Below are 23,209 nucleotides of genomic sequence, written 5' to 3'. Positions count from 1 at the left end.
TCTCTGCCCGAGGCGTGGTAAGCACGCGGGGTTGTGAAGAGACATCATGTAAGCCGAGAGGCCAACAGATCACAACGGGTGACATCCGGCACCATTCGAACGAAGCAACACCTCGTGGCACGGCCACACCAGTTGGGAGGGCCTGGGAGCTGAGATTTCTTACTCGCTTGGCAGCACCACCCCCAACTCTCCCAATCGCAAACCCTTCTATCTTAAGCCCTACGTTCATATGCACCAGTCTCTGGCGCTGCTGGTTACGGTTCCCACGTATTCGAGGCCACCGAGTCTGAGAGCAGGTAGCGTGATTCCTCGTTCGTCAAACGCCACCATTGATGTCTTCCGACTATACTCTTCTCTTCTCTCGCAAGCTAGCTTTCTCATATGTTTACGAGTCCCCTCATGGCCGGTCAAATGCGCTGTGCCTCCACTTGTTTTTCTCGAACGTATCGCGTCTTTCGAAGTTCACATTACCACCTATCTCCCCTCTGCTGTCCCTCCACAAACCAAAAGTCGAGGATGACCTGCTGACCACGTATAATCCTAGTATAATCCTAGTCCGGCATCTCTCTACCTATACCGGCGGCCTTTCCCGGTTTCACATTGTTATAATCTTCCCGGACCACCTTGTCGGCCGGCCACCTCGGAATCTCGGGATTTGCCAGTAGCGCAGCACTCTGAAAGTGTGTTTTTCTTTCTTCACTCCAGGCTTCACTCGTTCATTCCGCTGCAGAAATCCCTTCTCTTACCCTCTCCACCCACCCTTCCGCCCCAACCAACACCTTATTCTACTCTACGCTACCCTTGGAGTTTGGAACCTGGCCCGGCTCGACTGCTCTGCGACGAACTGTTCAGCAAGCGCTCTAGTTCCGGACTGCTCTCTGGATCTTAAACATGGCTTCCGAGGATAAGACATTACCCGACCTGCGCGAAGGAGATCCAACGGCTCCAGCGAAGATCGGGGATCCCAATGTCCCGAGCGAAAACGCTGCCAAGTCCGCTGTGGATGAGCCCAAGCCCATCGACAGGTCTGCCGCCAGCGAGGTGCCCTCCTCCGAGAAGAAGGCGACCAGCAAACACTCGAAGCGCAGGTCCAGGAGACCCAAGAAGAAACAGTCGCAGGCGGCTTCCTCTTCTGATTCCGATGCCAGTGTCGACGCGATAATCACCGGTTCGTCATCTTCGGACGCTGGCCAGTCTGAGGTAGAAACACCCAACAAGAAGAAAGTGTTCAAAAAGCATCAAGGACCCCCCAAAGCGAAAAAGACACGCGCAAACAAGCACAGGAAGGCATCCACGGCCCAGAAGACGCCAGATTCGGATTCGAACTCCGAGTCCGAGTCCGATTCCGAGTTTGGCTCTTCGGAAAGCGACGGCGGCGGTAGTGGTCCGGATGGCGAGGAACGGCAGCAAGCCCAGGCAAATCTGCTGAGGCAACTCCAACATCTGCTCCTCTTCCAGCAGCAGCAGCAGCAGCAGCCGCAGCCGCAGCAACTGCAAAAGCCGCCAGGCGCCGGCTCGTATGGATACCCCTCGGGCCTCAACAACAGTGTCCCGGCCCCCATCTATGACACCAGGCTGCGCTACGACCCGGCGAGACCACGCCACGGAGGAGCCCATCCGTCGGTGTGGGGGAACCTTAACCTTGGCGCCTTCGATTCTAACCTACTACTGGGCGGCACCCAAGACATAGACAGTGTCAAGAAGGCGCGCAAGGCGACCAGGCTGGAGTACAAGCGTGTCGACCAGGTTTGGGACGACACGATTCACAACTACAAGCTGCAGGATACGGCCGAGGGTAAGGTCGACGCCCAGTATGACGAGTTCATTTTCCATGTACGCCGAACTTTCGACTGGGAGGGCAAATACAAGGCGACCATTGTCGACATAAAGAGCAAGCTGCTTCGCGAGTGCCTGCAGGATGTCATTGGAGACATCAAGGGCGTCAGCTTGGTCGACGACACACCTAAGGTTGATCCAAACCTGCTATTTCTGTAAGTTTCCCTTTCAATCTAAGTTGGGAAAGCAAAGATGCGGATGTTGGAACGCTTGGGGGGTTGATCAAGAAAAAATGTGCAGGGAAAAGAAAGACGGCGCGCTCACCAAACACGAAATACATGCAGGTACCTCGAGGACCTCCGGAAGCACCTAAAGGACCTAAAGAAGAAGGCCAGGGAGAGCAAGATGCGCAACAAGCATGACCGCAAGAAAGAGCTAAAGCGGATCGAGTCCAAGCGCCAGCATCTGAAGGTGCTTATTAAGTACATTGACAAGGACTCTGCCGACATCAAGAACAGGTCTCTCCCAGCTTCTCGCCCCTCTGGTTCCTCTCTCGGCCCTATTTGTTGTTTTGATGTGGCTAACACTTCGGATTCCCCGCAGTCTCTATCCCATGCTGGAGAACGGCCTCATCACGTTCGACCTGCTCTGGGCCCTGTGGAAGCCCAACACGCTGGCATACACGACCACATACGGCTCGCACGACGAACCGCGCGTCTTCAAGGTAGAAGTGGCGGAGAAGCACCACAACATTATGAGGGGCGATTCCTACTATCTCGAGGGCAAGTACTTTGAGTACGACCGGAAGCAGCACGGCTTTGGGAGCATATCAGAAGTGATTGGCGAATTCCACGGAGCTCGCAAGATCACCAGCCTGGGGTGCTACCCGCTCAAGTACCACAGAAACGAGGCACGGCTGCGCAAGGAGCTCATCGAGCGCGGCAAGAAGTTTGTCTCGCTGAGCGGGGTGCACTACAAGAGTCATCAGGGGATGGCGTATTACAAAAAGAAGAAGACCGTCGTCAAAGTCAATATTAACGGGCGTGTCATGATTGACCCCAGCGTCCACCGGCGCATCAATCCTAACTACCCAATCTCCCTTGTGAAGCCCAAGGACCACGACATGTTTTCGGGCGACGAAGACGATGACGATGATGACAAGGACGACGTCGACTCGGTCCGTGAGCCCGGCTGCTGCGGGTGCGACGCAGACCACGGGGACGACGCAAGCCTCAGCGGCGAGAAGGTCAGGTTCGTCACCAAGGCGGTCCGGGACGACAAGGGCAACGTGAGGTATATCCGCATGCCCAGGTTTGAGGGTGACGACAACGACGATGGCGAGCGCGGAGGGAAAGAGAGGCTCGGCATGGTGATCTCCAAGGGCGAGGACGGGCAGCGGCAGCAGGGTACCGATGGCGACCCGGAGAAGACGCCTCCGTCAGAAGACGGCAAGGCGGCCAAGCCGGTGCCGGAGTTCAGCGACGAGGAGTACCTGATTGCCTCTCCGGTTGTGCTCGGGTTTGCCTTTGCCGAGAAGCTGTGGCTAGAGTTCACCGTCTCCGGGGTCAAGGAGATTCAGTGGAATGAAACGGCTTACGAATCCCTGGTCCTGGAGCCAAAGACGAAGGACATCGTCAAGGTACGGATATCCCATCCCTGCTGCGCGCACGCGACCCTTCGTATCCCGCAACCTTGAGCATTCGCCCTGACTGCTCGTGCAGGCGCTCGTCGAATCCCACAAGTACCACGCGGCCGAGAGCATCGACGACGTAATCCAGGGCAAGGGCAAGGGTCTCGTAGGTATGTTGTTTGCCGTCGCCCTGTTGTCGTATCCCTCTTGGCGCGGAAACGACTGCTGACCCTGGCAACTGACAGCTGTCCTGCACGGCCCCCCGGGCACCGGCAAGACGTTGACTGCCGAAGGCATCTCGGAACTGCTCAAGTGCCCCCTGTACATGGCATCGGCCGGCGAGTTGGGCACCGACTCACGGTATCTGGAGAGCGAGCTCCAAAAGATACTGGATATTTGCCACGCCTGGGGCGCCATCCTTCTGCTCGACGAGGCCGACGTCTTCCTGGAGAAACGCAACATGCGCGATATACACCGGAACGCGCTTGTCAGCGTCTTCCTCCGCCAGCTCGAGTACTTCCAGGGTATCCTGTTCCTCACGACGAACCGAGTCGAGGTGAGCTGCAGGCAGAACGGATGACAGTAAGGGGCGGCGGGGGCGGCGGCGTGGGTGTTGCTGACAAAAATGCTCGCTAGACGTTTGACGACGCCTTCCAGTCACGCATCCACATCGCCTTGCGGTACGACGAGCTGGACCACCGGGCCAGGAAGATCATCTTCAAGATCTTCATCGAGCGTGCACGGGTACTCGAGAAGGCCAGCCTCATGGCCTTCAGCGAGGAAGACTACGCGGCCCTGGCGCGGCACGAGCTCAACGGGCGGCAGATCAAGAACACGGTGCGCACGGCGCAGGCGCTCGCTGTTAACAAGGGGGAACCGCTGTCGATGAGCCATGTCCGCCAAGTACTCGAAGTGCAGACCAACTTTGAGCGTGACCTCAAGGGCGGCCCGGGTTATCAGGAAGCGATGAGGAGTTATTTCTAGACTCGTCCCTACCCGCCCTACATCCCCCCTTTATCGTTCTCCCCCTTTCGTTTCATTCTTCTTCTTCCAATTTCTCCCCTCCATGTTCCACTTTTTTTTTTCCCTCCTACGCCACATTCCGAATTTCATTGGCACGCTGAGTTCTGCTCGTTTGTTATCCATCCTTGGCTCGTCTGGGAGGAGAGCGGCAGGCTCTTAGGCTCTTATCGCTGCTGCTCTTCCCCCCTAGCTTTTTTCTGTTCCTATCACGAAACCTCCTCAAGAGCGTATTATGCTTCCCATCTCTCCTATGATCTGCTCGAAAGGCATGGCTATCATTTCGGTAATGTCTATGTCTGAATCGCTTGCAACCATTCAGGCACACAATTCCTCGTGAGTACAGATTACGTAGGGCCGTAAAACAGCGCCGCCAAGCATTTCCTGGTCGAGCATTTCCGGAAGATTGTACGCCACTTCTTGGGTTGTGTTGTACATACCATTCAGGCAGTCCCATCGATATGATCTATTTGCTGTGCCAATGCCGCCGCTGAAGAGGAATCAATCGACTGGGGCGCTGCTATGCATGTTCGAACCCCTGCAAGAACCACTGCTCGACCCCGCCATTCCCGCCGAATGAGAGTGACTGTTGAGGTAGTATCGAGGCACCGTGGGCAACGTACGCGTTCATTGTTAAACCAGCATCAGACCCCGGAGAACCCCCCGCCAAACAGCGACGTCATCCGATTTCAATGGCAGCTGAAACCAAACGTTCTGTTGGCCGCGCCAGCGACGCCAACAAGGCCAAAAGCTGGCGCCATTGGCAGCTATGAACGCCTAAAGCGCGGGGAGCCGGCTTCACCTTCCCTTTTATTCATTCACCTTCTCGCTTCTTCCAACTTCAATTTCTCACGACGATTCTTCGTTCATCAAAAAGCTCCGTCGTCTCCTCTAGAACGTCGATAGCGGCCAATTCGGAGCTCCGACAACTTCTAGTCCGTCCACCGCATCTCAGGGAGGGTTTGGGCAGTACGTGCTTGTACTGTCTTGCGTTTATCGGCCACCCCCAGAATGCCCGGGCAAGCATGGAGTCGCTTCCTTGGCTTGAATCACCCAAGCCGCGGCCATCACGACCGCAACGGCTGGTGGGACGAGTCGAGACAACGACGTGCGTATGCACAGGAGAGCGCTGCCGGTCATCGAGTGAGCTAGGCTGACCGTCTGTTCCAGTTCTCCCAACCTACCGCGACGAGTCCGTGCAGTCGGCGATTCCAGCCCAGAAAGTCACCGAAGTGGCGCTCCGCATCCGCCACCTGATTGAAGAGTGCGTCCCATGTGAGCTCAAGGAGAGCCAAATCACGTCCCCGCACAGCAAGGTCATCAGCCCCAAGGTCATCCAGGCCGCCAAGGAAGCAGGCGGCCGCGAGCACGGCGCCTGTGTTGTGTTTTGCCTGCTCGTCAACAAGAGCTGGTGGTGTCACCAGGCGCTGCTGGAGCTGTGGGATGCCGACCTCCACTACCTCCGAGCCACGGCCTGCGAAGTCATCGCCAAGAAGATCATCGAGTCCGAGAACACCGAGTACCTCTTGCACTCGGTCCTGCTCAAGCGCTACTCCATCCTAGTCGACGGCCGACCTACCCATCCCGTCAATGTCATTGAGAAGGCGGTCGACTTGCACGCCCTGCGCGTCATCGGCTCTTCGGGCTACCAGAAGTGCATTAACCACCTCTGGCGCGGATGGCTGGTCCAGGACGAGAACGACCCGGCCTCCTTTGTCGACTACAGGGACAAAGACAACACGTCCTACATCGCGCACCTGGATCCCGACCGCATGCGCTCGCCCATGTACCAGAACGCCACCCAGATGCTCATGTCCTTTATCTATCTCGCCCTGTACACGGTCGCCATGAACACCGTCAACGAAGACGGCGGCATCGACCCGGTCGAGGTTCTTCTCTACCTCTTCACCCTGGGCTTCATCTGCAGCGACGTCACCAAGTTCTGGAAGGCGGGCTACTACATCTTCAACTTCTGGAATGCTTTCAACTCGCTGCTCTACGGCCTGCTGGTCACCAGTTTTGCCCTCCGCTGCATGGCCCTCAGCCACCCCCAGGGCGACCCGGACGGGCTGCGGCATCGCTTCAGCACCCTGAGCTACAGCTTTCTCGCCGTAAGCGCGCCGATGTTCTGGGCCAGGCTGCTGCTATATCTCGACAGCTTCCGCTTCTTCGGCGCCATGCTGGTCGTTCTCAAGGTCATGATGAAGGAGTCCATCATCTTCTTTGCCCTTCTGGCCTTTCTCGTCGTTGGTTTTCTGCAGGCCTTCGTGGGACTCGACTATGCCGACGATCGGGCGGTTGAGGACATTATGTTTATCGTCCAGTCCATGGCCAACACCGTGATGCAGTCCCCCGACTTCAGCGGCTTCGAGAGGTTTCAGCCCCCGTTCGGCTTGATCCTTTACTACTGCTTTACCTTTGTCGTCATGGTACGCTGCGATTCCTCTGCGCCTCCTTTTCTTTACAACCCGCTCGTGTGCTTCTGTTGGAGTCCCGTGTCCCCACGCACGCACCTTGCTTGCTTGCTTGCCTGCTTGACTGACAGGATATCGCCAGGTCATCCTGCTCAACATCCTGATTGCGCTGTACAACTCGGCCTACGAAGACATCTACGAGAACGCCAACGACGAGTACCTAGCCATGCTTGCCCAAAAAACCATGACTTTCGTCCGCGCCCCGGACGAGAACGTCTTTATCCCGCCCTTCAACCTCATCGAAACCTTTATCTTGGTTCCCTTCCTCGAGTGGTGGATGGACAAGAAGACGTACAAGCGCATCAATGACATTGTCATGGGCATCATCTACTCCCCCCTCCTACTCATCTCTGCCTACTTCGAGACGCGATGGGCCCGAGAGATCCTGGTGAACCGTGCCCGCGGCGACGCCGACGACGACACGGTCGAGGAGTGGGAACAAATGTTGGGGCAGCTAGACTTCGAGTCGGATGGCTGGAAGAAGCAGGTCGATGCCGCCAAGAGCAACCTCGACGAGGACCCCGCAGTCTCCGAAGTCAAGAAGCTCAGGGAAGAAGTGGATAAGTTGAAAGACATCATTCTCTCTCTCCGCAACGCGCTGGGAAAAGGTGACGCCCAGGGGATCGAAAGCTGAGCACAAACCGTTGTGCTACAACTCTTGCGTGGTTGATCAACCATCAGGCCAGGCAGTGGATGGGTGATGGAATGCAAGCTGTACGTACCAGGGATTGGAAGTAAACGCTGGGTGGACCAGTGGGGCTTGGTGGCCAGCACTCTTGAACGTGAAGATTGTCGTCGACAGGGAATTATATAGTTCATGGAGATAATGCCCAAACCCACGCGCCATGTCACCAGCCTCGTTGCAGAGGCCCGTACACTGTTCCCTGTTATCTAAGGTAGGTTGTAGATATGTACACACCAGGCTTGGAATCTCGGAGCATAGTCTAGGGTTCGTGGGCTCGGAAGAACCTGTCTCATCCCTACATAAACCCTACATGCCTAAACCTCAAGGGCGGAAGAGGGGGGGGGGGTGAACACAATCCGCTGTTCAAAGCGGCTCGGCAATGGAACCTGCATGCCTGAACGATCTCTGGCCCTTGTTTGCCGGGATAACACACGAGGGTCACAGCTTGGCATTAACTAATGGCAAAATATATTTAAGTCCCTTGGTGGGGGATCTGGCGAGTCCCGGCCCGAGCCGCTCTTACGTCATGGGTGAGGCAAGAGCATGGAGAGGATGGGGCATCAAACGAGCGAGAGTCCTCGCTGCTCCAAGTAAGGCAGGTTGCTGGAATTACAAGGCACCAGGCACTGTACAAGAGGAAATCCATCACTCAAAATTGAACCCGCCAGTGCCACTAGGCTGCACAGGTAGAAGTCCAATTCAGAGGAGCAAAGACGATTTCACGGCCAAATATCCGAATGCCCCTGCCGAGGCCAGACAAATGTTCCCCAGAGATCTCATACATGCCCGGTAAGGGGATTACATAGCTAACCATTTCGTACGTCCTTGAGCGCCCTTGCTGCCAACCCACAAAGAGCCGCCAAACCACTTTCAAAACTCCCTCTCTTAACATGAAACCCAAGCATTGAAGAGCAAATCAGTGTCCCATCACCCTAATGAGAGGATAGCCACGCCAGGAAACACGTCAGACAAAAAAAATCAACTTTCCCTCCCACCCAGAAGCGGTCCAACAGCAAAGGGAAAAAGAGGCAAATAGACAACAGTTAGTGTTACAAGTAGGATGGAACCATTCTCCCTGTCTCCGTCCAAGAGCAGACTATTTCGGAGCATCTCCTCCAAGGTGCCTAAAAATCAAGATGGTACAGAGCAAAGGCTTCTCGGTGGCACCCGATGCGAGAGTGAAGAGAACGCAAGGGATGAATAGAATGGCGAATTATTGTAATAGGGAGGCATGATCATCGCAACTGCGTCGTGACCTAACTAGGAGCACTTGAGCATGGTCAATTATCGATCCGTGAAACGCGAAAGGATTGAGGGGGAAAACGTAGAGGAAGACTCACACTCCACCTCCCATAAACGCGGCCAGGTCATCAAGCTCGAGAAGCTGTCTCTCAAACGCCGCACAAAGCTCCATGGCCGACATGTCGACATCCGGGCCTGGCTGTGGTGCCTGGGGAATACCACTAACGGAAGCCGACGACGCCGCACCGGGTGAGTCCGCCTTGGGAGCGAGGCTCTGGGGCGGAGGGCTAGCCGTGGCCGGGGTTGAAGCACCTGCGGATCCACCGCTGATCGTCGTGACACCGGACCTTCTGGGGACAGAAGGTTCGCTGTCTCGGCCGTCCACCCCAGCCGGAAGTGGAGCATGCGACGCAGAGGACGTCGTCTGATCATACTCCATGGGGTCCGGGTTGGTGTCGGCCTGGCTGACAACGTCGTCCTTGACCGAGGGCGAAACACGGTGGGCTGGCTTACTATCCTCACGCGGCTCGCGGATGTCACGGGGGACGCTATTCACCTCGCGCAAGACCTTCGACATGACAGAGAGGTGTCGTTGCCAGGGTAGAACCAATGGCCAAGACTCAGAGCCCTCCTGGCAGAGTCTCAGACTATCACGAACAATGCTGGAAGCGGACTCGGTAACGTCGGGCGGGGCGAGACCCTTGAGGGTGAGATAGGCGACAGTGGAACCGGCGGTAAAGGCCGAGAAGAGCATGAAGATGGGGAAGCAGAGGATGCTGTCTTTATCCGCACCGTGTTCCAGCGCCAGGAGGGAGGTAATGATGCTATGCGATGCGGCAAAGATCCGGTCGACGGCCTGCCCGTGAGCATGCGAAGATAGGCGCCAGGCCTCGACGGAAAAGTTCTCCTCTGTGACGGCCTGGAGAATGCGGCGACGGTTCACGAAGATGGTGCCGCAGTTAAGGAGCGAATGAATCATGGCGTACGTATAACCGCTGCCCATCGTGATGTGCAGGTTGATCTGGCCAGGCTTGTCGGCAAAATGCAGCGGCAGCGACTGGCGCAGAAGATCGATCTGCTGCTCGAGCGCCACGCACTGCTCCTCCGAGAAGGTCTCCAACGTGGTCGTCGTCATCATCTCAACCACGTTGCGCCAAGCCTTGGTTGCCAACACAATATGGCCAAACTCACCAACCTCGGCGAGGGTGCCGTTCGGATCCGCCATGGCCGACGGTGAAGCGTCGTTCAGGGAACGAACATAAACCGGACTTCCGAAGTGGTAGTTCATATCGGGGCATGGCAATGACACATCCTTCACATCATGCGACGACAGAGCGGGGTGGCGACCCGGACTGCTGGTGAGGAAACAGTCAAGGATGTAAATCAGCCACAGAGTGCGCCGGAAAGACTCGTCCTGCAGGAACTGGTCCGGGTCGGGTTGCTGATGGTGGGTGTGGACAACGCGATACATCTGCGCCATGCGCGCAGCTTGGCCTAGGTAGACGTAGGCGCGCACCGCATTGCGGCAACCCCACTCATGGATGACGAGCAGGCAAAGGGCCTGAATATCGGCAAGGCTGGGCTGATCCAGAGCCTGCATGATGAGGCTGATTGTCTTGCTGGCGAAATGTTCGGCGGCGGCGGAGCCACCGCCGTGACCACCGTATCGACGAATCATGGCTGGGGAGTGCCTGCCAACGGCGTTAGGACTTGTTCCGCCAACCCGGGACCGTCGAGCGCGGAATACAGGACTCACCTGGCAGCGGTCGTAAGCAGAGCATTGACCATGGTAGGGTCCATAGAAGCATTCTTGAGCTGCTGAAGGAACGACGGCTTGTGGAAGGCCACACATGCGGGCAGCGTCTTCGAGATGACACGCTCGGCTTCTTGAAGTAACTCCGGAGTAAGCCTGCACGGGACATTGTTGTTAGCCTGGACCGAACGCTATCGGAGCCGATGGGATATCGCAAATTCAATATTTGTGCTAATCCGTGAATAGAGCGCAAATAACCCGGATTAGCGAGCCAGATTCGTGTTGGCGATGCGGAGCTTCAACGCTAGCAGCTCCGTTCGTGGTTGCGCGCCAAGACCAGGACAATCGGGGGTGGGACCGCAAGCCGCGCACGGAGCAAGGGAAAATTGCGTATGCCGATTTGGGAGGGAAGTGAGGGCCGAGTGGGGTAAGATTGGAACTGTCTGGCCCTCCGGAGCCAAGGCTGAAAAATGGCCACTCGGCAGGTGGGGGCAAACCGGGAGCGGAGGAAAGGGTCGCTGCCAACGGAGCATCCGGAAGATCCCAGAGGGGGGGGGGGAGGGGGGGAGGAAAAGAAACGAAAGAAGCGAGCGATAAAGTAAAGAGAGAAAAGAGGAAGATTGCGCGCAGCGCGTGGTCAACGAGGGGGGGGTTGGAAATCGGCTCTAAATCGTGAACGAGAACCGGGGGAATGGGAAAATACTTACTTTTCAGTCGTCGTCGGGACGTGACGCGACAGACTCGAGGGGGGCGGCGCCTGTCGGTCGACCGAGGTACTCGAGACAACCCGCTCACTAGGCAGGGACTCGCGCACGCGCTGGTGGTGGACACGCGCAGGTGACACTCCGTGGCCGCCGTGACTCATGGACTCGGAAGGCAAATAACATTCATGCATGCCTTTTGCGCAATTCTTGCAAGGTGATCTGCCGTTCTCGTAGACGCATTTGGTCTTGCCTTTTCGACAGCGCACGCACGCGCCGCCAGCGCGAAGGGCTGTCGATCGCACGACCGACGCCATCGTTGATTAATGTCGCTGGCCGGGTTTGAGGCGTTTACCCTGTCTCGTCTCGTTGTGCTGATGAGACTGGGACGCTCGTACTCCGCGCAAAATTGGCGACAGTTAGAGAGGGTGTCGCGCGGGGCACCGGAACAACCGACGATGCCGGAGAGGAAGGAAATTTGAATCCCGGAGCTACGCCGGGCTGAAGAACTCGATGCTGCACAGAAAAAAAGGGTCTCCGGGAAAGGGTACTTTATTGTACAGAAAGCAAAATCGCAGAGAGCCTTTCGTGTGGAGAATGAAATCGATCGGGCGGGGAGGGGGGAAAGGAGAGGAAGGGGAGGAAAGGCAAGGACGAGAAGGACGGGAAGCGATGGGGTAAAAAGGGCTCGGGCGGGCTTCAAACCTCAGGAAGCGAGAAAGGGAGGCGGCGGCAGCGCTCACAGAAAAAAGAGGCCACAGTCGGGCGGATCGGCTGATGGTGCCGGGGTCTGGGGGCACGGGGAAGAAAGTGGGGACCACTGAGGGAAGGCACCAGCGACAGCCCCGTCAGTGCGAATTGTCCCTAGCGTCGGCCGCCACAGCCCGGCGCCCGGCAGACATGGAGAAAGCGGTCCAACCGGCTTCGACAAAAAAAGGAGCAACCGCCGAGCTCCGGCGACTCATCGCGTCGCGTCGCCCGATATACTTGTAATTATTTTTAATGGAGAAAAATCGCCTGGAAGCGCCCTCTTGTATGTGAGCTGTCGGCTTTGGTGTGCTTCCCAACATCCGTGGTGCGCCCCGACACCGAGACACGGATGCCTCAGACCACCAAGCCCGACACGAATGAACGCGCCGATCGGCGGGTCAGCCCGACACGGCGTTGAGCTGCGAGCCTTTATGCACTTGGATTCGAAATTGACATTCTATTCTTCGAGTCCCTCGCAAGTCATAATTCAAGCCGCTGGTCACTCTCATACCGTTTGCGCGCATCCTCTGTACGATACAGTCGGCAGGGCAAACGACGGGGAAGGCGTGACGGCCGCCTGACCGGCCGGCCCATCCTCGGCTGCAACCAATTGCGAACGGCGCGGCAAACGGCAGAGCGAGCAGATTCCCGTGCTACTTGGCAACTGATGACGGCTGGCAATCCGCAACGCCGCATCCGAGCGCGCCGTCGCCGTCTGCGGGCGAGTGACTTGCCAACACGGCGCTTGCCTGCGCCCGGGGCTTGGATGCGGGTCCGCCCTAGAGCAGAGCCCAAAGGTCCCGGCCGCGCGCACCCTGGGCTCTGTGCTCGAGGTTCTTCCCGCTGGATCTGACTTTCCCTTCCGACCCTAAATTTCGGGCTTGCGCGCCTGCCCGAGAGATTGCCCGACTGCATTCCTCAAACCGACGCGCACCAGTCCGGGGCCGCAGAGTTGAACGTCCAATGCAGACAGATGCGGATATTCGCGTGAGGGAATACTACTCATACTACTCATACTACTCATACTACTGAGGCCCAAAGTGGGGCCGTGCCCGGGCTTGGGCCGTCCCAGATAAGTAGCGAGTTCTCCTTCCTCCTCCTTTACTTTATTCAACTGGGGCCAATGGATAAGTTTGCTATCACTCACCGTGAAGTCGAAGACTTGTTCGTGGGTCCGGAGGCGGCTGCGCCGCGAGAACCAACTCTGGGAGAATGGGGTGGGCGGAGGAGGGGGAGGTAACCACATTCAACAAATTCGGCTCGCGCGTGTCCGGCGTCAGGTTCCACAGTTCCGAGCCCCAATCTTGGAATCGTCACTCGGACACTTCGGCCGCTAAGCGTTCCGACGCCGGACGTTGCGCATTCACTCTCCACCCTGCAGCGCTCCTTGTCTACATTATTCAATCGCAATGTAGGTCTTTACGGCCACAATAAAGGCTGTCGGAAGAGCCCAGGAGCATAACGCTTGCGGTCGGTGCTGCCTTTACCCGGCTGGGGGGTTGCGCGAAAAAATGGCCATGAAGCGTCAGTCGCCTGATACAGCAATTTCGAGGCGAGAGATTTTTCCAGTTTGCTGTTGTCAGCGCGGTGAAAGCCTCGGGAAAAGTGAAAGCTCCCTCGGAGACAGGCGGGGTCGCCGGAGACGCAAGAGCACAAACAATAGATGGATTCCATTACTTCCTTGGGTGGAACCAGCCCTCCCCATGGATAACACGTGGGGAGCTCAATCGACCTGGAACTCTTCGGTTTGCCTCTTCCCGCCGCCGACCATCCTGTGAACAGCGGCAGGCGAACACCTTCCTTCAGCCCGATGCGAACATGCCGTGCTGCACTTTCCATGCACCATTTAATACAACGAAGCCCTAACGGCAAACCGGCGAACAAAACTAGCTGTCGCCATTACCGAGCGTTATGTGCTTTATTCCTTGTTCAGTTGTTCTTTTGGTCCGCGGCCTTCACCTCGAATTCTCGGATTTCCAATGCAAGACCGTGGCTGATAGGATGGTTTCCAACGCTATCCCTTCAAGAGGCCCAGCCGACCTGTTTCTGATTGCAATAGTTTCCACAGAGCCGTGGGGGCGCGCAAATTCCGGGACCTCAGTTCAGTCCCTTGGTCCTGACTTGGCGTTCGGGCGAAATGCCGGCTCCCAAACAAGTCGCCCAATCTGGGCTCTGCGGCTGGACATCGGACATCGCGCCCGGATGCCGGTATACCCGTGTTAAAGTTTGGCTGAAACCAGAGCGACTACTCCTTCTTTGCGAGGTATACTATCACTGGATATAACTGTCAGATATACGTGCATATACATGGCGACATGCCTGGATTCATCAAGGTATTGCGTGCTACTGATGTGATGTATGAATGGGCGGATGTACAGGTACTTTGGGAACCTGCTGGCATTCCGACCCGCCGTGACGGGCTCGGCGGTTATGGGTCCGCCGGGCGGCTTTGCTAGCTGAACAAAAGGGCCCGCAGTGGCCATGCCTTGCAGAGGTTGGCCAGCTCTCGACGGGGCCAAATGCTGGTTGTGTCACTTCAGATGCGTCTCATGCAGGCCAGAAATCGGGTCCGTCCCATACATATCCGTATGTGCGCATCTACCGATCTCATTCTTCGCTTCCATGTCGCAGATGATACCTTGTACTATACTTATAGGTAGGTAGGTACGAAGTATTGTAGCAATTAACACCAGACATTGGTTGCGATTGATAATACCTACCTTCGTGAGAACTTGCCTGCAACGAGCGCTGACGTATCTGTGTGTGTCTGGGTGTGCTTCTTCTCCATAGGGCGAATTCGCCGATCTGCGATCGACCCGTCATCTGTTGGTAATGCGGTCCACCACATGGCCGTTGCTTGATCATCGGGACAGAGGCGGCACCACAGCCGGCGGCACAAAACAGCATTTACCTTAGATCAGATACGGACCTAGAGGATCAGTGGTAGAAGCGGGTAGATCCATTCCCCCTCTCACGCACCTTCGTCTCTTGTTGCCAGCCTCGGACTTTCAAGGTGCCGCTCGGGCATGGCCAGAAGAGCCCGGGGTTTTTCTATATATAAAAAAAAGGATAATCAGGACGGGCCTGCGAGTGCAAGTGAAGCGCGGCATGGTTTGAGGCTTTGGGACGGCCGCTCATCGGTTGTTCTCCGCCAGTATGGCAATAGGACAGGCACCGACGCGGATCGAACATATTTGTTGCATTTTTGAAACCACATGCAGTACATGTGAAGGCCGCGGCGGCTACCGTGTAGTGCGTGCGATATTTGTCCAGGCGCCGGGTGAGTGATGTAGCCATCCGTCAGGTTCGGGGCTGCAGGAGACGTCGCATCTAGTGAGTGCACCAGAGACGAGCTCCATATCGAGGCACACATTGGGAGTTACGCCCCGAGCTGGTCCGGAGAGAAAGGCGAATAAAAGCAACGTTATCTTCCAGATCGGAGATGAAAGTCTGCATCTATCCGTCCGGCACAAGCACGAACGTCGATAAAGCTCCTGGAGGATGGTAGCCAGCGCGCGCGTATACTCAAAACGAGTTTATTGTTTACGAGCTCTCCGTCCTCGGTGCCGTTATGAAGCACCTAGGAACCGCAAGTGGTTCGCCACTTTGTGGCCACTCTCTTCCAGTTCAAGATGGCGGAGACCTGACCTCGACGGTACCGTCAGCCATGCCGAAATACGCCGCCACGGGTTTCTGCGCGCCGCTGGCAACCTGTAGCCCGTTCTTCCCGTAAAACAAGCCGATCTCGGCCACGCCGGGGATCTTGATCAGCGCATCCGCAAGTACGTCGACGGCCCACAAGCCGTTGCTCCCGTCGCCGGCCTGACCGCCGGACTCGGTGTCTTTGGGGAGCAGGAGGGGCGCAAACGGCGCGTCGATAATCCACATCCCATTGTCCGTGACGGTGGCGCCAGCCTTTCCGGGCAGCCCGGGACGGATGCGTGGGTTCTGGGAACCCATTCGCCGGAGCTCGTCGAGAACTCTCGGGGCGGCCATGGGCAGCACCTCGATGGGGATGCCCTTCTTCCAAGCCGTCCCTAGGCGCGGAGAGAGTTTGCGGAAGTCGGCGACACAGATAAATCGCTTGGCGCTAGTGGCCACGATCTTCTCCTGCCACAAGCAAGCGCCGCCGCCCTTGATCAGGTTCAGGTCGTCGTCCACCTCATCGGCGCCGTCGAATGCCACATCCAGCTGCTGGCCAGCGGGTAGCTTGCTGATGTATTGCAGGTTCAGCCCAGCCGCCTCGATCAGTTCCTCGGACTGGGAGCCCGTCGGGTAAAAGACCATCTTGGAGGTCACTTCGGGCCCGAGCGCGGCGATCGCATCGACAACGTAGACGACGGTGCTCCCGGAGCCAATCCCCACCCTGGTGTACTCGGGCAAGAGGTAATCCTTGACCGCCTGATAGGCGGCCAGGCGCTTCGACGTCTCCACCAACTTCGCCTGCTCCTCTGCTGTGGTCGCCATTCTGCGCACACTCGGCGTCGTCGTCGTCGTAGGCGTAAGTCTCCGGTGACAGATGGCTGACCGTAGCAAAGGCTTCGCGCAGCCGGGTATGCTGGGGCAAGACCTGACACGGGCAGCGGCGGGAAGCTGCACAGCAGCCCAGTGGGGTGGAGGTTCGGAGCGGAAAGAACAGAGGCCGGCAGCAAAGAAGGCAGAGTGGGGGAGCCTATGCGTAACGGTTTTCAGCCTTGTTGGTGGCCCTGCGATTCTTATGTTCATCAGAGAGCAGATTGGGGTTACTTATTGCGTGGGCCGCCGAATTGAACGAAGCGGGTCACCCTCTGCCGTCAAAGACGGTATGGATTTCATAGCAGTTGCTGTGTAACGACTTCGAGAAGGTTTGGAGAGCCCCGAATTTTGGCGAGCGATCACCCCACATTGGCGGGGTGCGTTTGGAGTTTGGTTCGGGGATGTCGGCATCATCACGTGCTGGCTGCGCACCTCCCACACATTATGGCAACCCTCCTCACCCGAAGTGCAGTTCTCTGGTGGGTAATATAACGCCTGGCCTGCCGCTTGCTGTCTTCCGTATATATGTTTTTGTGCGACTGAGGCACGAAGCTTCGCGTTTTGCCTACCATGGTATCTCGAGTTGAGGTGTGGCGAAGAGAATGCCACAGTCGGAGTTGTCTACCTACAAAATTTCATCTCTGGGAAGTAACCTCTCATCGACACTTATGAAGCATTCTTCGCGGCTTCTACTGCCCTGATGCTACCATCATTCTGCCGCCTCGCTGTCTATCACAAAAAAGCACCCAATCTCCATGAGACGTTTTTTATTCGAGCAAAGGTCAACCCGTTGCGATGGTTATAGCTGCCGCTTCTATAAAGTTTTCAGTCCCGGCGGCCCATGGCGGCCCTAACCACACACCGCGAGAGGCCGAGAATGACCCCGTGCTCACCGTACTAAAGCCAGCCAAAACACCGACTGTGTTTGCTGACCATCCCAGTGCAAGTCTCGAGGTGTCGTACGATGCCCTCTCGCCCATCTACCGAGGTTCATAAATGTCTTTATCTTCTCTACTCCCCACAGCCAGCATTCCTTGCACGAAGTCTTCCCCAGTCACAAGGCTACCCGTCCTTATTCTTGTTGTTCTTCCTTCCTTCCTCCTCCCCCGTTCACGACGACATTCTTACGTTGTCTTCGCCCCTAGAAAATGCACGATTTAGTGATGGAACCGGAAGTCTAGTCTCTTGTTGCCCTGGTCAGTGGTGGTGGCGAGGTAATGCAGTCGCTCTTCCGGTGTCATGGCATTCCACTTCTTGTCCCGTTGCTTGTTTCGGAACACGTAGTACGCCTTCACCAGGCCGTACAGCGCAAGGTTCATACAAAGGATTCCAAGCAGCTGCTTGTTCCCACGTCGATATCGCGGCGCATCGTCTGGGACACACCTCGTTAGCAATCGTTCTTTGACGCGCGAACCTACCCAACCTCCCCCCCCCCCCGGCCCTTTTCTTCTGGCTCTCGTTGCACGTACCTTGACGATAGATGTTGGAGGCGATGATAGAGCTAGCTTGGACAAACATATTGTAACATGCAGCAGACACGGTACGGGACCTAACCGTGTTGGAGTTGCGCGAGTTCCATCCAACTTGGATCGGATGGGCTGAATGTTCTTGGTCAGCTCGGGTACCGCCACCAAATGCGCGCCAGAAATTCGATATGGGTCCTTACGGTTGGGATAGCAGAGCAGCAGAGTGGTCACCGCGTATATCACCCACCTGTTCACCTTGGCCGTGTCGACGGCATTCAGGTAAATCAGGAACGGCAGCGACCATATCTGCCCTAGGCTAGCCACAAGCGTCAGCTGGCTAACTGCCTCGGAGAGATAGGTTATCAGAACCATGGTTATGACTGTGGCGGTGTCAGTTTGTGCTCCTGTTGCGACGGGGAACGGCCAGAGGGGATGCTGCTTACTATGGCCGATGGTGTTGGGTATCGCCAGCAGGTTCGTCTGGAAGGTGTCAAAGCCCAGCTGTCTGAGGGTGAGGGTGAGGTACTGCGCCGGTGGTGTCATTGGGATCTGGAACGTAAGCCCCAGGATATATAACGGCCTAGGTAGGGTTAGCACTACCCCTTGTCCGGTCCTCCTCCTCCTCGGCAACGGTCCCGAGGGCCACCTACCAAAGGTCGAAGTCTTTGAGGCTCCGCCACAAGAGCCCAAATGTGATGGGCTGGCGGTTATGCATGTCGCTCTTGCTCGGGTCGTCGCGCAGAACACGATTAACCATGATCGTCTCCTCACTAGAGGGGGTGCCAGTCCGGTTAGCAACCATGCGTTGGTCCCCGGTTTCGCGGGTTGGGGGGTGGGGGGGGTGGAGGGAGGGAGCGGGATAGAAGGTAGGGTAGGCTAGGATTCTAAGGAGGTGAGAAGGGCCTACCGCTCGGTGAACCAGCCATTCTTCCCTCGGAACCAACTCGCCGTCTGGCACGGTCCAGCTGGCATCAAGAGGAAGGCCAAGAGGCCGATAACAAGGGTTAACAAACCCTAGGGATTGCGTATCAGTGTCAGCCAAGGCTCTACGGCTGTGGCCTGGACGGGTATGGAGAGGGCTTCCCGTACCTCAAGCAGGAAGAGCCACCTCCAGCCAGAGTGGCCCTGTAATCCCCGCATGTGCAGGATCCCGTAGGCGAGAAGGGCCGAGCAAATGTCGGCGATGCTCATGGCGGTCCAGAAGAAAGCCAGTCGTACAGTGAGCTCGTGGTGCTTGTAAAAGTACGAAAGGTACAAGATCACCTGTTCATTTCGGTGTCAGCTCACACCGAACGCTGGGCAAAAGCCCCCCGGGGGGGGGGGATTCCCGGGCAGAGAGGAGTCGTGCGTTGCTTACATCGGGAATGAATCCTCCTTGCAGGATTCCCAGCAGAGAGCGGCAGACGAGGAACGACGCGCGGCCGGAAAGGAAGAACTGCATAGCCGCTACGATGCTCCAGAGACTCATCTGCATCGGAATCCAACGGTCCGGCCCCATCCACTTGGATACCAACTGTGATGGCAGCTCGGCGCAGAGAAACGAAAGCCGGAAGACGGTGACACCGAGGTTGTAGTCTGGTGATAGGGGTCAGCACCTGCCACCCGATATACCGCTCCTACTCGGCCAGATGCTGCCGTCGACTCACCATTGGTTGTCAAGCCCAGGTCAGGGAGAAAGTTGTCGGTTAGGGCCTGGGAAAGGTTTGCTCGATCGAGCTCCAAGGCCATGAACATGATGCAGGTCCACACCATGATCCGGAAGTCGATCTTGCGCACCAACCGAACCTCTTCGCGCCATGTCCATCGCGCAAGGGGGTTGAAGCGATGGGTGTTCTCCCTGCGCACGGGGCCCCCTTTGGTTAGACACCCTCAAGAAAGACTGAAGTGCCCCTGGGACTGGAGGGGACAATGGCTCACCATTCGGGCGGCGGCTGATATTGTTTTGCGGTTTCCGGATCGTCGAACACGCTGGCCTAAACCGGTGGTCAGTTCCTACTGGTTCGTCTCGTGGTCTGGACGGCATGGGAAGGGCAACCCGCCTGTGTGGCTATAGCATCGGGGTCATACGGCCTGGTCTTCTGGAACCAGAATCGCTTCTTGGGTAGTGGCTCTCCGAGAGGTGGTATCGTGTTCACGGAAGTGGTTGATATATCGGGCCCTAGCTTGCTGTCCGGGTCATTGGCGACCCGTGGAGTCTTGTCTCTGACTAAGATGGTGGCCATTGGCTTCTGCTAATCCCAAGATTCCCAGAACTGATGTATGCGAAGGCCGAAGCAGAAAGAACTCCCAAACCCAGGCTCACGGGCCGGCTCAAGTTCCAGTGTCGTCAATGCGGCCCTCGGAAATGATGCTGCACTCCTCCGCTGCCGGACCTGGGATTCGGGTACTTATACAGCCTCAGGAGCATATCCAAGAGACGTCCTTGTCGGAAGAAAGACGCCGGTTCCAGGCCCGAGCATTGCGTACACTGTCCCGACAATCACGCCTTGGATCCCCCCCTGTGTATCGGCATGGTATCGAGGGCGCATCTACGCAGTATGTGGGCTGTCTCATGCAGGCGGTGTTCACCTATAATTCTGCACGACGCCAGAGGCTCTCGGCTTCGCCCCTCCTTCCCCTCTCAGGCAAGCACTACCTTGTCGTCATCCAGATACTGGGCGTTCAGTAGCCAACTTAAACCCCCCTCCCTCCCCCTCCTCCTCGGCCCCAACCCCAGTCGCTCGCAACCAGCGTTGTGGCCGGTGAAGACCCAGCTGCAAAGGAGATACCAAGCATTGCTTACACTGGTAACACCCGTCCCCTGTATGGGGAATCTGAAATGTCCAGTTTCGCCCACTCACTGGTACGGTCACATTGCCCGTCGCCATTTGCGTTGGCCGGGAACTAAGGGGCCTGGAAGACGCTGGGCGCAACCCACGGTATGTACAGCATTACTGGGGGAAGCGGAAGCCGATCTTCGCGGCGGCACTCCGATTGGTCTGGCCTTGAAGCGGGCCTCGCAGCAGATTCATCAGAAGTAGAGCTATCACGGAACTGAACAGTACTACTGTAAACACACTCCGGCACACTGGCGCGCTGCCCATACTGGTCGGCTGGCAGACCCAGCGCTATGGTTTTTGACGGCAAGGGCAGGAATTAGGGGTCGAGCAATGGCGTGATGAGGCGTGATCACCTCCAAGTCTGACGCGACTTCTTGTTATTGTGCACCCCGCGCGACACCAAGAAACCATCGGCCAATGGCAACCATGATAAGTCCCATGTCGATGGCGGCAGAGCTGGCCATGCGAGCGCCTTCGCTGAAGTTACACCCGATCACCACCAACCCGCAACCATCTCGCATTATCTCCGATCCCCCCCCAGGGCCCAGAGCGAAAGCGAGCAACGGAAATGCGGACAGTGGGACAAGGGTCGGTTCCATGGTATCGAGACACGAACAGGAGCATGTGCACCCACGTGGGGGCTGGGCTTTAACCACCGCTTGGTTCGTCTCGGCTATTCGGATAGGCAGGGAGGCCCGGCAGACGTTGTATTGTATACATGGGCGTGTATGTGCGTCCATACTGCGTACGCACATACAAGCGGTACATGCACATTCTGTACGTCCGTGTTGCGGCATCCCTAATGAAGGTTGGGTTGGGAGGCATCTCCGCACGGAGCGGTGCTCTACCGGGGCAGCCAAGAACGGCCGGTCTTTTGGTCATTGCGGTCCCATTCCCTTCCTGTTCGAACAACATGATACCAATAAAACTACTTCCCGAGCTTCTCTTGCATCTTTGCGAATACCCCACCAAAACACACGAAACTACCATCGCTAGAAAGCTCTCGAAAAACGCTATCTAACGGTACCACTTTCAACTGCGCGCGAGCCGTTGCGGGTGTGCAACAGGCATCGCAGGCGTAGGAACCGGACCTGACCGCAATCCGGCCGCACCTCGCGCGCCCGTCAAAATTTTCACCGCACAGACTACCTAGCGCCCCTGAACGCGACGTCGACTTAAGGCCTAACGCCAAGCCACTAAGTGGGGAGGCCTATGGCTTCAAACCAATCAAAGGGGGGCCTACCGGAGGCCTACTCTGCCCCGGATATCAAGGAGCTAAGGGGTCTCGTCATATAACTAGTCGACCTTATACTAAGCCCTAAACAGGGCAAGGTACAGGACCTCGCCAATAGGCTCTTACAGGGCCTTACGACTACTATTATAGGCCCGGTTCCGAACCTATAGGAACTTGTGGCTAAAGAAGTCAAAAAGGGGCTTAAAGAAGCCCTTAAGGCTACCCCCTGCCCTACCTAGGTGTAGGTGGCCGTAGGGCCGCAACAGGGGGCAACAGGCCCCTAAGGAGGCCTGCCGTCGGCTAAGGCAGTGCCGTTACAGGCCTTGTAGGAGGTTACGATACGGAACGTAGGCCTATAGGAGGACCTTAAAGCCCGAACCCCGGCCGAGATAGTCTAAGTAGTTAACAGGGCCTCTAGCCGCTAGGGAGCCGTTATAGCTAGGAAGCTCCTAAGTAGGGATATAGTAGTGGTCTTTAAGGATAAGGCCACTAAGGATTGGTATTCGGCTAACAAGCGATAGGTGGCTATAGCCTTCGGAGAGGAAGCTAGGGAGGTTAGCAGGGCCTATATGGTCTTAGCTAAAGGAGTCTGGAAGGAAGAGCTATAGGGGGTTAGCGAATAAGACTTTAAGGGGGCTGTAGGCCTACACTCGATCGAAACGGTCAAGTTCCGGCTGCTAAAGAGCCTATAGAGGAAATAGGTCATAGTACTCCTAGGCTTATAGGACCTCGAAGAGGCCCAGAAGGCCTATAATAAGGGCGTGGTCTAGGATGCCTAGGTACTAGACTACGAACCTTACTAGGATGCTCTAGAGCCGAGGCAGTGCTATAGGTACTAGAGCTTTGGCCATACCTAGCGGTACTACTAGCGGCCGGCCTGTTATAGCCATTGTAGCGTAAAGGCCTACAGGGAGGGGGGGAAGACTAGGGAGGCCTAGTGCCCTACCTACTCTAACCAACTCCCTTGTAGGTATACGGCCTGTGGGGGCCCTTATATAGCCTGGTATAGGGGCTGCCCGAAGAAAGTCGAAGCCTAGGAGAGAGCTAGGGAGGCCTACTAGTATAGACCCTGGACCTTCTAACTACTAGAGTAACTATACTAGAAGGTAGCCTTCGAGTTTAGCAGCTAGCTAGAGGATGACGA

The 23,209-nt window shown here is 56.8% G+C and overlaps 5 protein-coding genes across 5 annotated transcripts; 2 read left to right on the top strand and 3 right to left on the bottom strand.

Moving 5' to 3' along the window:
• Positions 1-684: 684 nt before the first annotated feature.
• Positions 685-4,467, top strand: MYCTH_2299686 (uncharacterized protein). The gene is made up of 6 exons (XM_003660834.1): positions 685-1,991; positions 2,121-2,294; positions 2,380-3,415; positions 3,498-3,576; positions 3,652-3,962; positions 4,043-4,467. Exons 1-6 carry the CDS (start codon positions 892-894, stop codon positions 4,388-4,390), a joined length of 3,048 nt encoding a protein of 1,015 aa, XP_003660882.1. The 5' UTR covers positions 685-891; the 3' UTR covers positions 4,391-4,467.
• Positions 4,468-5,060: 593 nt separating this feature from the next.
• MYCTH_2299683 (uncharacterized protein) lies at positions 5,061-7,929 on the top strand. Its single transcript, XM_003660833.1, has 3 exons — positions 5,061-5,534; positions 5,597-6,855; positions 6,983-7,929. The coding sequence occupies exons 1-3, from the start codon at positions 5,438-5,440 to the stop codon at positions 7,532-7,534; spliced, it is 1,908 nt and encodes a 635-aa protein (XP_003660881.1). The 5' UTR covers positions 5,061-5,437; the 3' UTR covers positions 7,535-7,929.
• A 680-nt stretch (positions 7,930-8,609) lies between these two features.
• Positions 8,610-11,696, bottom strand: MYCTH_2299680 (uncharacterized protein). The gene is made up of 4 exons (XM_003660832.1): positions 11,288-11,696; positions 10,584-10,736; positions 8,926-10,518; positions 8,610-8,854 (listed from the first exon to the last, which is right to left on the bottom strand). Exons 1-4 carry the CDS (start codon positions 11,596-11,598, stop codon positions 8,842-8,844), a joined length of 2,070 nt encoding a protein of 689 aa, XP_003660880.1. The 5' UTR covers positions 11,599-11,696; the 3' UTR covers positions 8,610-8,841.
• A 3,835-nt stretch (positions 11,697-15,531) lies between these two features.
• Positions 15,532-16,882, bottom strand: MYCTH_2299676 (uncharacterized protein). The gene has a single exon (XM_003660831.1). The coding sequence runs from the start codon at positions 16,496-16,498 to the stop codon at positions 15,659-15,661; it is 840 nt and encodes a 279-aa protein (XP_003660879.1). The 5' UTR covers positions 16,499-16,882; the 3' UTR covers positions 15,532-15,658.
• An 821-nt stretch (positions 16,883-17,703) lies between these two features.
• On the bottom strand, positions 17,704-20,234 carry MYCTH_97404 (uncharacterized protein; the record flags this gene model as incomplete). The annotated part of the gene is made up of 11 exons (XM_003660830.1): positions 17,704-17,918; positions 18,016-18,144; positions 18,213-18,392; positions 18,456-18,592; positions 18,663-18,782; positions 18,920-19,026; positions 19,102-19,275; positions 19,370-19,587; positions 19,659-19,849; positions 19,930-19,985; positions 20,052-20,234. The coding sequence occupies 11 exons, from the start codon at positions 20,232-20,234 to the stop codon at positions 17,704-17,706; spliced, it is 1,710 nt and encodes a 569-aa protein (XP_003660878.1).
• Between the last annotated feature and the right edge of the window lie 2,975 nt (positions 20,235-23,209).

This window comes from Thermothelomyces thermophilus, chromosome 1 (genome assembly GCF_000226095.1).
Source record: "Thermothelomyces thermophilus ATCC 42464 chromosome 1, complete sequence".
NCBI classification, from domain to species: Eukaryota; Fungi; Ascomycota; class Sordariomycetes; order Sordariales; family Chaetomiaceae; genus Thermothelomyces; species Thermothelomyces thermophilus.
Note: the sequence above shows the minus strand (reverse complement) of the source record. Positions and strands in the feature narration are given on the sequence as shown.